The sequence below is a fragment of the Pistacia vera genome, unplaced genomic scaffold (genome assembly GCF_008641045.1).
Source record: "Pistacia vera cultivar Batoury unplaced genomic scaffold, PisVer_v2 Contig277, whole genome shotgun sequence".
NCBI lineage: Eukaryota > Viridiplantae > Streptophyta > Magnoliopsida > Sapindales > Anacardiaceae > Pistacia > Pistacia vera.
The window spans coordinates 1537656-1550581 of NW_022196087.1; the positions used below are offsets into that span (position 1 = coordinate 1537656).

At 35.4% G+C, this 12926-nt stretch overlaps 2 protein-coding genes across 3 annotated transcripts; one reads left to right on the top strand and one right to left on the bottom strand.

The window, feature by feature from the left end:
- Positions 1-1055: 1055 nt before the first annotated feature.
- On the top strand, positions 1056-8729 carry LOC116133893 (multisubstrate pseudouridine synthase 7-like). Of its 2 annotated transcripts, none has more exons than XM_031419560.1 (21): positions 1056-1228; positions 1798-1876; positions 1985-2188; positions 2430-2644; positions 3017-3089; positions 3356-3412; positions 3677-3756; positions 3841-3903; positions 4010-4097; positions 4343-4445; positions 4556-4659; positions 4943-5016; positions 5382-5446; positions 5591-5766; positions 6560-6627; positions 6725-6785; positions 7305-7342; positions 7452-7520; positions 7619-7970; positions 8084-8216; positions 8582-8729. In XM_031419560.1, exons 1-20 carry the CDS (start codon positions 1146-1148, stop codon positions 8111-8113), a joined length of 2082 nt encoding a protein of 693 aa, XP_031275420.1. In that variant the 5' UTR covers positions 1056-1145; the 3' UTR covers positions 8114-8216; positions 8582-8729. The 2 variants fall into 2 exon arrangements, with proteins under 2 accessions (XP_031275420.1, XP_031275421.1); XM_031419561.1 differs by having other exon boundaries at positions 1827-1876; positions 8531-8729.
- A 184-nt stretch (positions 8730-8913) lies between these two features.
- Positions 8914-10825, bottom strand: LOC116133895. Its single transcript, XM_031419564.1, has 3 exons — positions 10378-10825; positions 10042-10290; positions 8914-9842 (listed from the first exon to the last, which is right to left on the bottom strand). The coding sequence occupies exons 1-3, from the start codon at positions 10747-10749 to the stop codon at positions 9168-9170; spliced, it is 1296 nt and encodes a 431-aa protein (XP_031275424.1). The 5' UTR covers positions 10750-10825; the 3' UTR covers positions 8914-9167.
- Positions 10826-12926: the final 2101 nt, after the last annotated feature.

Below are 12926 nucleotides of genomic sequence, written 5' to 3' on the forward strand. Positions count from 1 at the left end.
TGTATCTTGAGTATTTCTTTGCTACATCACATTAAAACCATGGCTAACATTTGATATATGCAACTTAAATGCCTGCAATGAGTTCCAAATACCATATATCGCACAGTGTTGTGGGCAATCATTAGAACTTACAGCATATATACATGTTTGCATGCAATCAACAAGAGGCAAAAGGAGTACTTTCTATAAATTTCAGTTAACAATATTGTGCTGCTCTATTGTTTAGGTATGGTACATAGTTACCAAGCTACTTGTGGAACCATGCGCAAGTATGAGAGTGGAAAATACGGTATGCTTATTTTTTTTTTTACAAATCTAAAATTCCTCTAGCCTTCGGTGCACATACTCATCCGCTGTTGTATGGTTATTATCAAAGCTTTATTTGTGTCATTTGGAAGTGACATCTGATTGCTTGTTATGTTATTTACTATACAGGAACTGGAGCAAGTTGTGGTGGAGACTTAGTATATTCTAAAGCAGATATACTGAGGAGCTGACATGTGTTAATTTCTGCATTGAGGCTGAATTTGTAATGACATAGAGATTGTGGGTCAATTAGATGAGGTCTCAGCTACAGACTTCCTGTAGGAAGGAATAATCTTGTTAGGTCAGTTTATATCATACTCTTGCTTAAATTTTTGCTATTTCTGATGTAGAACCAATCTCATAGGGTGTACGTAGACCAAGTAGAAGAAAAATTCAATATAGGTGGTTCTTTGGGAGCATCTGCACAGATCTGATCAGCAAACCTATTTTTATTATCATCTCTTGTAGCATTCTGCTGTTTGACCTGCCTTTTATGTATGATGTCCTTGAAGGTATTCTTTCAGATGTGAGAACTATGTAGAAGAGAACTAGGACATGTCTCTCTTTTGTAATTTATTTGAATAAAAGTATAAGGAAAATAGTTCCATTATTTGCTGCACGTGGTGATTCATCATTAATAAAGAATTAATTAGTCCCTATCAAAAACCTGTAATCTTAGGTAAATTTTGGAGGTGTCGTCGATTTATTTATATGAATTTCTTAGCAAAGTGAAAATGTGGAGAAATCCTGTATCGTTGTCATTCTCAGCTCTAAAACCCTACTCGCTCTGCAACTACGCTCTCTCCAGAGTGTTGAACAAAACCCTAACAACAGTAAAAATGAAAACCCTTGATGAATCTGACGTCGGCATTTTCTGCTTCATCTCCAACCTCCCTGGTTTTCGTGGCATCCTCAAACAAAGGTTGTCACCATCTCTGTAGTGCACACACTTGGCTGTCTGCATTTATAATAGTGTCATATTTTAAATTTTTTTAGTATTTTACCATCTGGATATGTTTGGTTTGGGAAGAAAATTCAAAGAAATGAGCGTTAATGTGTGTTTATTTGAAAGAGTGAAATAAAAATTAAATGGATTAAAATAGAATATGCGGCAATGGCTGCCGTATCATTTTTAACAATTGCAGTGTCTTTATGACTAATTTCTACCTTATATGCTGGTTTTATTATAAATGAAGAGTTTGTAGTGGATTATGATGAGGGAAAAGTTCATTAATCTCCCATGAGATTTGGTTAAAATATAGACTACCTCATTAATTTCGAAAAACTCTTAACATGGTCACAGATTTCTCCTAAAATTATCAGAGGCCTCCCTTGAAGTTTAAAAAATTTTATCAGAAAATTCCTTAGAGAGGAGGTCTCTGTTTTCCAAACAAGACAGCTCTACCTATAAAAAAGTCAAACCCCCTGAAGGTAAAAAGGGAACTTATCCTCATAATTAGATAATTTCTAATTTTGGTTTTGTATTTGTAGGTATTCTGATTTTATTGTCAATGAAGTAGGTACTGATGGAAATGTTGTTCATTTGACCTGTTTAGATGCACCTCCAGAGGTAAGCAACTTCACATTAATTTTCCTATCGGTTCGTTGTATGTTACATATAAATGTGTGTTTGCTTGTCTATTTATGTGAATGATGGTTGGTTTTGTTGTCCATTCAGGCTGTGGTGGAGCATAAGGAAATGAAGAGATCTGATCAATTGAATAAAAGCTATGCATCTGAAATTGAATCGTTCAGATCACTTGCAGGTGATTCTGATGCAGATTGTTTGAAGGCTCTGATTAATCAAATTACTTCTGGCAATAGTGAAGACAGCATTTCGCCTGTTGTTCTTTCTGCTAATTCAGATAAATCCCATCGAACGGTTAGTTTACAAGTATCAAAATTTGTGCATTAGTGTATTGCATTGAGGATGGTGTGGTTTTAGTTTAGTTTATTGTGGTTCTCTGCCATTTCAAACTTTCAGACTTGGTCTTGAAAGAGATATCCGATACAGGGTTGATTCAATCTTTGGTTTCAGAGAGAGGCACTTATCTTACGTAACCTGAATTTATTTTGGTCTCTTTGTTCTTAAATAGTTAATTTAAACTTTTTGGATCTGTCAGGCAATACATAATTTCTTTAAGGAGAACTTCAAATTCCTGGTCACAGACACAATTGATGGCCCGGATGCTTCATCAAAATGCATACGCGTGAGATTGAATTCAGGAGGGAATAATGGCAGTGGTCGAAATTCTAAGAAACGGAAAGAGAGAGGTGATAACCCTTTCGATAGCAGAGGTTCAGAAAATTGGCCTGAGCATCAAGGCAAATTCCTCAGGTAGTGGGTATATAGGGTGGCTCATGCTGCCTGTTCAGCTGAGTCAAAGCTCATAAGTTATCCTTTTCTCATCAATACCTATGCTAATATAGAAGAAACAGATTTCGATTATTTGCTAATAGAAGAAATGGATCCTGCATGATTTATTAATGCTATTATTTGGTCCCCCAGACTAATTATTGACTATCCATTGCTTGCTTGTGTAGCAGGGAAACATTACTCTATATCTTTAAAGAAATTAGTGAAAAAAGTTAATTAAGAGATAGGATATATCTATCTATGCATGAAAGTTTTCTATTATCCTTGCGCAATCTTTCATGGAGTGAAGTTCTTATCATACTTTAACAGCATCTGAAAGGCACTCTCATTCAGGTTTCATCTGTACAAAGAGAACAAGGATACGCAGGAGGCTTTGGGGCTGATAGGAAAGATGCTTGGCATCCAGGTATGTTCTACTTGTGTTTCAGAATCGCTAATTTGTCTGCCCGCTAGTGGGACTGTGAAAGGATGTTGAAGTTGAAAATCATTTCTTCTTTTGTTGTTGGTGATCAATTAGGTTTCTATGATTGGATTCTCTTTTTTCCCACTCTAAATAATTGATCTTCATGTTTTTGGATTTTTTTTTTTTCACCTAGCAACTAATACTTTTTCACCCTTAATCATCATTATTGTTGGATAATTATCCTTTTAACTGATGTTTTTGTTTGGCAGTCAAGATCATTTGGTTTTGCAGGTACAAAAGATAAGCGCGCAGTCTCAACACAAAGGGTGTGTAGTTCTGGTCTTTGCCCTATTTCTGCTGCTTCTTTTCGGAATCTTAGGTTTATCTATTAATTAAGATGAGAGGATTTTTTGCTCCAACTCGAAGCAAATGATTCACTTTGTGAGTTTATGTGATTAAATTCTCAGAACCAGAGATACACATTAGCTACTCTTTGTAAATCTTAGTTAGTGGAAAAAATATGTTAATGTTGTAATATATTAGTTGAATCTCAAATTGGTACTTTATACTGATTGTTCTTGTACTTCCAGGTAACTGTTTTCAAGCAGCGTGCAAGTAGATTAGCTGCTCTTAATAAAAGGTTGATTGGGATCCAAGTTGGTGATTTTTGGTAAGATCAATGAGTCCTGGGATCTTTGTTTTACCACAAATTATTTTTTGATGATTCATAAGTTTTGCCTGCATTATTTTCCAGTTATGTCAAGGAAGGTCTTCTTCTTGGGCAGCTCCAAGGAAATCGATTCACGGTCACATTACGGTGAGAGTTCTTCTGTACAACATGGATTCCATTTTTACATTCTCTTTTGTTATAATCATGGCTAACCTTTTTTGCCAATGTCTCATGGTGTGTACTATCTCCTCAGAGGAGTTGTTGCAAATTCTGAAGATGTCATCAAGGCATCTGCAAACTCATTAGGAAGGCTTGGGTTCATCAACTACTTTGGTTTGCAAGTACTTGATCATCTATCTCTCTCTTTCTCATTATGTTTTACTTCCTTTTGATTAATACTTTCTTCATTTGAACCACTTCCATTTGGTCATAACCTCTATAACAATTTTTTTTAATTTAATTTTATTTTTTGTGTTGAAAATATTATATATGTGAGGGAGCTTATCATGTGATGTGTGCATATTTGTGTTAAATTGAATTATGGCTTTTTAAACTCTGCTTATCCACAGTGTATAATTTTTCTCAGCGTTTTGGTAGTGGTTCTGTGCCAACTCAACTTGTTGGAGCCACATTACTTCGAGGAGAGTGGAAAGCTGCCGTAAGCATGATTCTTGACCCAAGGGAAGGGGATATCCTTTTTATTGTTTTTGAATCTTGCTAGGAGGATGTTTCATATGCTTGAATTCATTGTCATTTGAAAAACATTTGCTGTTTTTCTTGACTTATAATTTTTAATTACAAAGAAATGAGATAAGCAAGGCAAGAGAATATTATAAGGAAACTGATGACATTGACGGGACTCTAAGAAAACTACCTCGCCATTTGGTTGCTGAAAGGGCTATTGTAAGTTTTTGATTCTGGTTGCTTTTGCATAATCTTGTTTGGGTGTCTGCTAAGTTCTAATATGTATTGCTTGCATAAGATCTTGTGAGAATTACTTTCTTAATTTTCGATGTCTTTCAGAAACTTGGTGTTTTACTCTTTATTTGCCACCTTTATTGCAGTTTCTGTTGATCACGTCCTTGTCTCAGTTCTGATCTTCATATTTTCTGTTACTACTGAAGATTAAGTTAATACTTGTGTGCTTTGATTAACATCATCCTTTTCCCTTTTTATTCTTATGCAGCTGCAGTGTTTGAAGAAATGTCCTGGGAATTTCTTGCAGGCCCTGAAGGCTATACCTAGGACGTTGAGAATGATGTGAGTGAATTACTCAGTATATATGAGTACATAATTTCATACACTTGATCTGTGAAAAAGCTTGCCTCAGAAAAAAAAAAAAAAAAAAAAAAAAGAAATATTAGTGAAGCTGGTCTACCCTGAAACACTATAATGTATCTTTGAGTTATTTCTTTGCTACATCACATTAAAACCATGGCTAACTTTGCATATATGCAACTTATGCCTGCAAATGAGTTACTAAATACCTTATAGCACAGTGTTGTGGGGCAATCATTAGAACTTACAGCAATATATACATGTTTGCATGCAATCAAACAAGAGGCAAAAGGAGATATCTTTCTATAAATTTCAGTTAACAATATTGTTGCTGCTCTATTGTTTAGGTATGTACATAGTTACCAAAGCTACTTGTGGAACCATGCAGCAAGTATGAGAGTGGAAAAATACGGTATGCTTATTTTGTTTTTACAAATCTAAATTCCTCTAGCATTCTGTGCACATAACTACATCCGCTGTTGTAATGGTTATTATCAAAGCTTTATTGTGTCATTTGGAAGTGACATCTGAATTCTGTTATGTTATTACTATACAGGAACTGAGCAAGTTGTGGTGGGAGACTTAGTATATTCTAAAGCAGATAATACTGAGGAGCTGACATGTGTTAATTCTGAATGTGAGGCTGAGAATTGTAATGACATAGATGATTGTGGTCAATTAGATGAGGTCTCAGCTACAGAACTTCCTGTAGGAAGGAATAATCTTGTTAAGGTCAGGTTTATATCATACTGCTTGCTTAAATTTTTTGCTATTTCTGATGTAGAACCAATCTCATAGGGTGTACGTAGACCAAGTAGAAGAAAAAATTCAATATAGGTTGTTCTTTGGGAGCATCTGCACAGATCTGATCAGCAACCTATTTTTATTATCATCTCTTGTAGCATTCTGCTGTTTGACCTGCCTTTTATGTATGATGTCCTTGAAGATATTCTTTCAGATGTGAGAAACTATGTAGAAGAGAATAGGACATGTCTCTCTTTATTGTAATTTATTTGAATAAAAGTATAAAGGAAAATAGTTCCATTATTTGCTGCACTGTTGGTGATTCATTCATTAATAAAGAATTAATTAGTCCCTATCAAAAACCTGTAATCAGTTAGTGAGAATTTTGGAGGCGTCCGGATTTATTTATATGAATTATTACTGTGGAATTTTCCTACGTAAAAATCATGAACTAGATTCCATATATTTGGTCTAATTTGTGATGATCTATTAAGGGCATGATGCAGTGTCATTTCATGCCTATTTTATTTTTATGTCATGTTAGCATGACAAAATCCTTGTAGCTTAACAAATGGACGAGAGTTAGCTTGATATGACAAAAATCTAGTTTACCAAGTTATGTTAGCAGTGGAATCTTATGACATGAATGTAGAAGGAAATACTTCGTTTACATTTAACTTCTGCTTAGAATTGATGGTATAGTAATGTTTCTGTCATCTAACATGTAAATGTTCGCCTAATTTCTTTAATTTAAGAATGATAGCTTCTTTTGATGTTTCAGACTGCAACTGCAGAAGATATCCATACTGGAAAATATACTATTGATGATGTCATTCTTCCTATGCCTGGGTAAGGGGAGACGTAAATTATGTTCTTCATTTTGCATGTTTCAGTTGTGAAAAAATATTTCTTTCTTATCCAACACAATTGTTTTCTTGTTTGGCAGTTCCCGAGTGATTTATCCCACAAATGAAGTTGCTGAAGTTTATCATCGTCTGGCAAAGAAGGTATGGTGTATTCTAGATGCTGCTGAGGCCTTTATGGTGCCTGTTCTTTTATACTTTCTATTTCCCTTTCTTTTATCTTGGTTGATTAGTGTATGCACACAGCTCAGTGAGAGAGAAGGCCTAAAAGCTAGCATGCATATTCATGCCTAAATGAGGTTAGGTTTAGGGACAAAACCATGGGGCGATGGTGACTTGTCCCAAGGAAAAACTGCTAATTATGGTCTCATTGAAATGGAGGATTACAACAGGATATAATTAAATATAAGTATAATTTCACTATAAACCCTAGAAATTCAGTTGTGAGGCTGCCTATCTGCATTCTGCTGAAACAGATTTCTGGAGACAAACACAATCAGATGCATAAATGGATGTGCCTACATTGATTTGCTTGACAGAAACAATATATTTTTGTTTGGAGGGTTTACTTTTCTTAATTCACCTACATTACCTAAAAGCTTTCTTTTATTCTTCTTTTTCCTTCTTTTCTAGTGTTAGTTATTGTTTATTTGCATTGAGCAGGATGGGATCAACTTGACAGAGATTGTTCATAATGTCAAGTATGTTGCAATACATGTCCCTTAACCCTGTCTTTCTCTCTTTTCTTGGTCATGTCTTTTTTTATGTAAAAATTTCTAATTGAAATTGTATGTATGCCTATTTTATAAGGGAATTCTCAATAACCAGTATGACTGGAAGTTACCGGCAGGTGTTTCAAAAGCTGTTGGATTTTGAATGGTATCATTTTTTGTGTTCTCACATTATTATTGTTATCATTTTCTTCTCTTGATTTTTCTTTACTGCAAAATTACTGGATGTAATTTCTGTTGTCTCAGGGAGTTACTCAAGTACACTGATGCCAGTAAACCATTGGCTGAGACAGATTTGGACAAAATTGCCAAAGCTAAACCTCTGAGCATAATAAAAGAAGAGGAACTGGTCGGTGGAGATGAGAAAAAGGATCCCTCTGATTGCATAGAACAATTTGAAAGCTTAGAAAATGTAATAAAGCTTTCAACAGACGATAATGAAGCAGATTGCGGCAGAGAGTTAAGAGTGCCACAATTCAAATCGCTTCATGGGTCTGATTCTCAGGAAGTCCAGATGGCACTCAAGTTGGGGTTTACTCTTCCGACTTCATGTTATGCCACAATGGCCATAAGAGAGCTTCTGAAAACATCAACATCTGTATGTGATTTCATTTCCTTTTGTCTGTCTTTATGACATTAATCTTCAAATCAAACATTTCAACTAAACCATTCCTTCTGTTTGCCTAACTTCCACTTTCCTGTCTTTTTCAGGTTGCATTCCACAAAACATTAAATCAGTGAGCACATCACCTCTTGTAGAGATTTAGTTATTTGGGACAGTCAGATGTGTTATCTAGAAAGATTGTAATCCATGAGAATCAAGAATGAAGTGCGAGGAAATTAGGTAGAGTCTTGTTCTACGTATTAGTAATTTTACCTTGTTGATGAAGTTTATGGGTTTTTTTCTCCCCAAGTTTCCTAACTTGATGCCCAGTAAAGTTTTAAATGCATTACCATTTGGTTCAGTAACACAAATTTGAAAGATTATGCTTTTTTTTTTCCACATCAGTCAATTGACAAAGCCATATATTGGTTATTTGACTTTGTACATTCTCCTGTTTAAGGAAATTGGAGTCGATGAAGTTTAGTTGTTACCAATTCCATGAGACATGCATGTAACATATGTTTTCTTGTTTATGGAATTCCGTACACATGCAGGTGGCATGGAGATTATACATTACTGAACTCACTGTTATTGGTATATGCTAGAGATACATGGAGTCCCAGATATACAAATGGCAATACAAAGAAGATTGTGTCCTCTTACATACAATTTTGTATTCGTCCTTTTGTTGCTACATATTGTTCTCTTGAACTACCCTGTGTGTGTGTGTGTATACATACATATTTATATATATAACAAGGCGAATATTTGGAACTTGTTTCATTAATAATCTTTATATTTATGCATTTGATTTTTTTTTTCCTCCTGAAATTCATCAACTCCTCCATAACTGCAGCTGTTCTGCTTCCTGAAAACAGATTTACTCTTATGCTAGCACTGAAGTTTATTATAAGATGTTGGTCATGGTGTAAATACTTTTGACATTTGATTTATGAGTTAGAAACCATTGATCTCTACTCTCCTGTTTATTTCCACAATACCATCTAAATTTCTCAACTTGTTCTTTTATTGAAACTTGAATCAGTTGTCATGTATATCGTCTGTTCTCTCTTCCTAAAATCGTCCGAGCAGTGTCAAGGTAGCAAGCCATGATTTATTAGTACAGGGTCAAATGGGGCAGCAGTCAAATAAATCAACACATCAGGCAACCAAAGATTCAACAAAAGCTGTCTATAGCCAGTGAAGTAAGTCTCTTTCATAACTTGCCTCATATGGCATCAGAGAGTTGCAGTATTTGGAACGACTGGTTGCTGTGCTGTTGGCATCAGACTCACTGTCCCTGATGATCCTCTTTGATCTATAAAGCTTGATGAACCAAGGATCCTGGTTTTCGTGAACAACCGTAGTTGAACATGGAGAAGACCGTTGTGTTTGAGGGTCTGCCAGGACATTGGTTGAACATGGAGAAGACCGTTGTGTTTGAGGGTCTGCCAGGACATTGGTTCGATCCAGCGAAGCTGTTCGTTTGGTTGTTTTCGGTTTCATGCTCCATTTGGGACGCTGTTTTGGTTCACTATGTGACCTAGACTTGGCCCTGGAAGATTCTGTCTTGGACATGTAATTTGGTTCATGACACACAGCATGTGAATAATCTGGTTGCTGATTGCTGAAAGAGGCTCTTCCTGGAAAAGTGTTGGGCAGTTTTTGATAATGTCTGGGAGTATTCTGTGCTGTGGAGAAAGATATCTCCTCATATTGGTGATGTTCTCGCTTTGAGATTGAAAGCTCTCCTGAAAAAAATGTGGTGACACCATGCTCTATCCTCCCAATTTGTGCATGATTCAAATACCCATATTTCCTCTGGGAAATCCCATGTGTTTCATAAAGATTTGGGTCAATTGCTTCCTGGCAACAGTCAAAATCATAAATCCCCTGTTAGTGTTTTCATAACACAAAAAACTGTCGCTGTGTATGCTTTTTTTTTCTTTTTTTTTTTCCTTCTATTTTTAAACTCCATTGTTTATATATACCCCATTTTTGGGTGATTGGAAAATTAACATTCTAAGGAAAATATGCAGGATGGGAAAGAAATAGCAAGGCTTACTTTGTGTGCTCTTGTGAATCCAATTCCCATGTCTTGAGGAATATGTGTGCTGTGTCTTAAAGATTGGCTTTTAACAAGAAGCTGAGATTCCTCAGCCATCTGCAGCCTCTGAAACCGAGCTCTAACTTGGATTGACATCAACGCATGCATGCCTCGAAGAGCAGCACTTGTTTCCTTCCTCACTATGTGACCCCTTACCAGTGCTTGCAACTTCACCAGTCCTCTCAAAGCACACAATGCTTTCCTTGCCTGCAAAACATTTCAAACCATTCATATATTAACACTTCACTTATTTATTACGCATTCATAGAAATATATACAAGTTCAGATTAGTACCAAATAAGAACGATAAGCAGCTTGAATTTTGGTGGCAGCTGCATGTTTAACTGCTTTGCTTATTATTCCACCTCTTGCAGGTTTTGGTGGCGCCACAACCAAAGCCAAATTGTTATTGATCTGCTGATTCTGCAACTCCGATATGGCTTGTCTTACAACTGAGCTTGTGGTGATCAAGTCAAGGGATTTGGAACTCTTATGAGATTTCTCTTTGCTTGATGATCTTCCAAAGCTCCATCTCCTCTTCATACTTGGGGGTGTTGGACTTGGTAGCACACTTTCTTTAAGAAAAACAACATCTTTCTTTTTGTCTTTCTCCTGATCCTTTCTTCCTAACAAGAAGTTTATCATCCATTTGCTTGCCTTTCCCATCTCTAAAATTGTATCTTTACCAGCTAATTACTTAGAACTGATTGTGCATGGAAATTGGTCATGTCTAATATATACAAAACTTCTGTCATGTTGACTCATGCATGCATGTCTCAATACTATATTTTATACTCTTCTTCTTCTGTTTTCTGACCTTTTCTGTCAAGTAGATTGTGGTATTGGGCAAATATATATTGGTCTAGGCCTGCAAAAGTTCTCTTTATTGAGCCACTTGCCACTTTCTGAACAAAGATTCCTCTACCTTGTTGGAGTTTTCCCAACTGCTCCATTAGTCCCTTTGTTTTCTTCTTTTTCAGTTAAAAGATTATTTTCTTCTGTTAATATATATTACTAAAGGCAAGCAAGCTTTCCCAGTTGCTCACTTTAGTCCCTTATTTTTCCTTAGAAGCAGAGAAGTCTTCTCAATTCTTCTGTTCATATTAGTGTAGACGTGGGTTGATCTATTAAAATTGAATCCTGTCCACATCAAGAAAAATATAGATTACCCTTCTCAAGAATAGTTTATTAAAGTGATTAGCCTGCCTATAGAATCAATATTTTTTTAATGGATCGAAGTTTGTTTTGTTATTGACTAGGCATTTAGCCCATATATCTCTATCAGTAGAGGAATACTATGCCCATTATCTAATCTCATTACCTTTTCCTTAGTTGACAACTATCACGTCAACTCCTACTACACCTAATGCACTAAATAACTTTAATTAAATACGAACGATCGTTTCTTAAGGACGAATGACCGTTCATTCATAAGGAATTACTGTTCCTCACGAAAGAACAACCGTTCATTGTAAATGGAATAGTTGTTCCTTACGAATGAACAATCATTCCTTATGAATGGAACGATTATTCCTTATGAAGGAACAATTATTCTTTATAAATAAAACAATCATTCCTTTTAAATGAATAGTGGTTTGTTTCTAAAGAATGACCTTTCGTGTTTAGTTAAAGAGCAACACTACACTTATAACTTTTTTATACAATCTTTTTATACAACCCTCTGTTTTAAAACTTGAACCGGACCGGCCGGTCCGATCGGTTAGACCAGGAACCGACCTTAACTCCAATCCGAGTTAACATAAAAACTGGAAATAACATAAACCCGCTTTGGACCAGTAATAGACCGACAGAACTGTAAAAATCGCTGGTCCGACTAGTTTGGAGCTTAAAATGTTCACTGTTTTAGGGTTAATCTGATCCCTAATTCCTAAACCAGATTTGCAGCATCGTTTTATTCTCTATTTTATTGAGCCAACAAGCATTCTTTATTTCATTTCAATACTATTTTCATCTCTAAAGACCAAATTGCATCTTTCATTTTCATCTTCTATTCTTCTTCACTTACTCTAAAATCTATCATGTAAAAAAGAAGAAGTAAGAAGAGGGAAAGGAAGAAGAAAGAGAAGAGGAGACAAAGAAGAATAGAGGAAGGAAGAAGATTAGAAGAAAGAAAAAAGGAGACAGAGAAGGAGGAAGGAAGAAGAAAGAGAAAAGAGAAAAAAGTTATTGGAAAAAGGGGAAAGGGATAGAAGAAAGAAGAAAATGACGGGGGAAAGAGAAAAAATGAGAAAGATGAAAGTGATGGGGAGAAAGAAAAGAAAAGAAAGATGAAAGTGATGGGAAGAGAGAAAAAAATAATTAATAATAAAAGTTGCAAGTTATTTTAAATATACAAGGACTCATGCGTAAATTTTAGGAGTATATTTGTGGGCTTTTAAACTTATAAGGACTGAAAAATTATTTAGAGATCTGTATATTGTATACCGGTCAGACCGATTGGTCTAACCGATTGAACCGATCAACTCGGGAATCGACCCCTTGATCGGGTCAAGGAATGGTCCGATTTTTAAAACAATGATACAACCTTGATATGACAACTCACGATCGATCAGTTCACAATAGGTCTCGTCTGTCCAAATACGAGCTATCACATCAGGGTTGTATAAAAAAGTTGTATGAAACATTTGTAAGCGTAATTTTATTGTTAGTTAACATGGCAGTGCCAACTCTGTTTTCACGTTAAGATTATAAGAGAAGTATATAAAATTGGATTTATGCATATAGTAATTTTAGTTTTTACTATCAATAAAAAAAATTAGCTCAAACTTATGGTGTAGTTTAAAAGGAGGACTTCAAAGTAATTTGAGATGAAAGCTAATTAC

Bases quoted from the DNA above. Each gene is read 5' to 3' on its own strand.
- LOC116133893 (XM_031419560.1), top strand. From the start codon at position 1,146: ATGAAAACCCTTGATGAATCTGACGTCGGCATTTTCTGCTTCATCTCC. The intron at 4,098-4,342 runs GTACTTGATCAT...AATTTTTCTCAG, and splicing joins TCAACTACTTTGGTTTGCAA to CGTTTTGGTAGTGGTTCTGT. The intron at 6,628-6,724 runs GTAAGGGGAGAC...CTTGTTTGGCAG, and splicing joins GTCATTCTTCCTATGCCTGG to TTCCCGAGTGATTTATCCCA.
- LOC116133895 (XM_031419564.1), bottom strand. From the start codon at position 10,749: ATGGGAAAGGCAAGCAAATGGATGATAAACTTCTTGTTAGGAAGAAAG. The intron at 10,291-10,377 runs GTACTAATCTGA...AATGTTTTGCAG, and splicing joins CTGCTTATCGTTCTTATTTG to GCAAGGAAAGCATTGTGTGC. The intron at 9,843-10,041 runs GTAAGCCTTGCT...GACTGTTGCCAG, and splicing joins GATTCACAAGAGCACACAAA to GAAGCAATTGACCCAAATCT.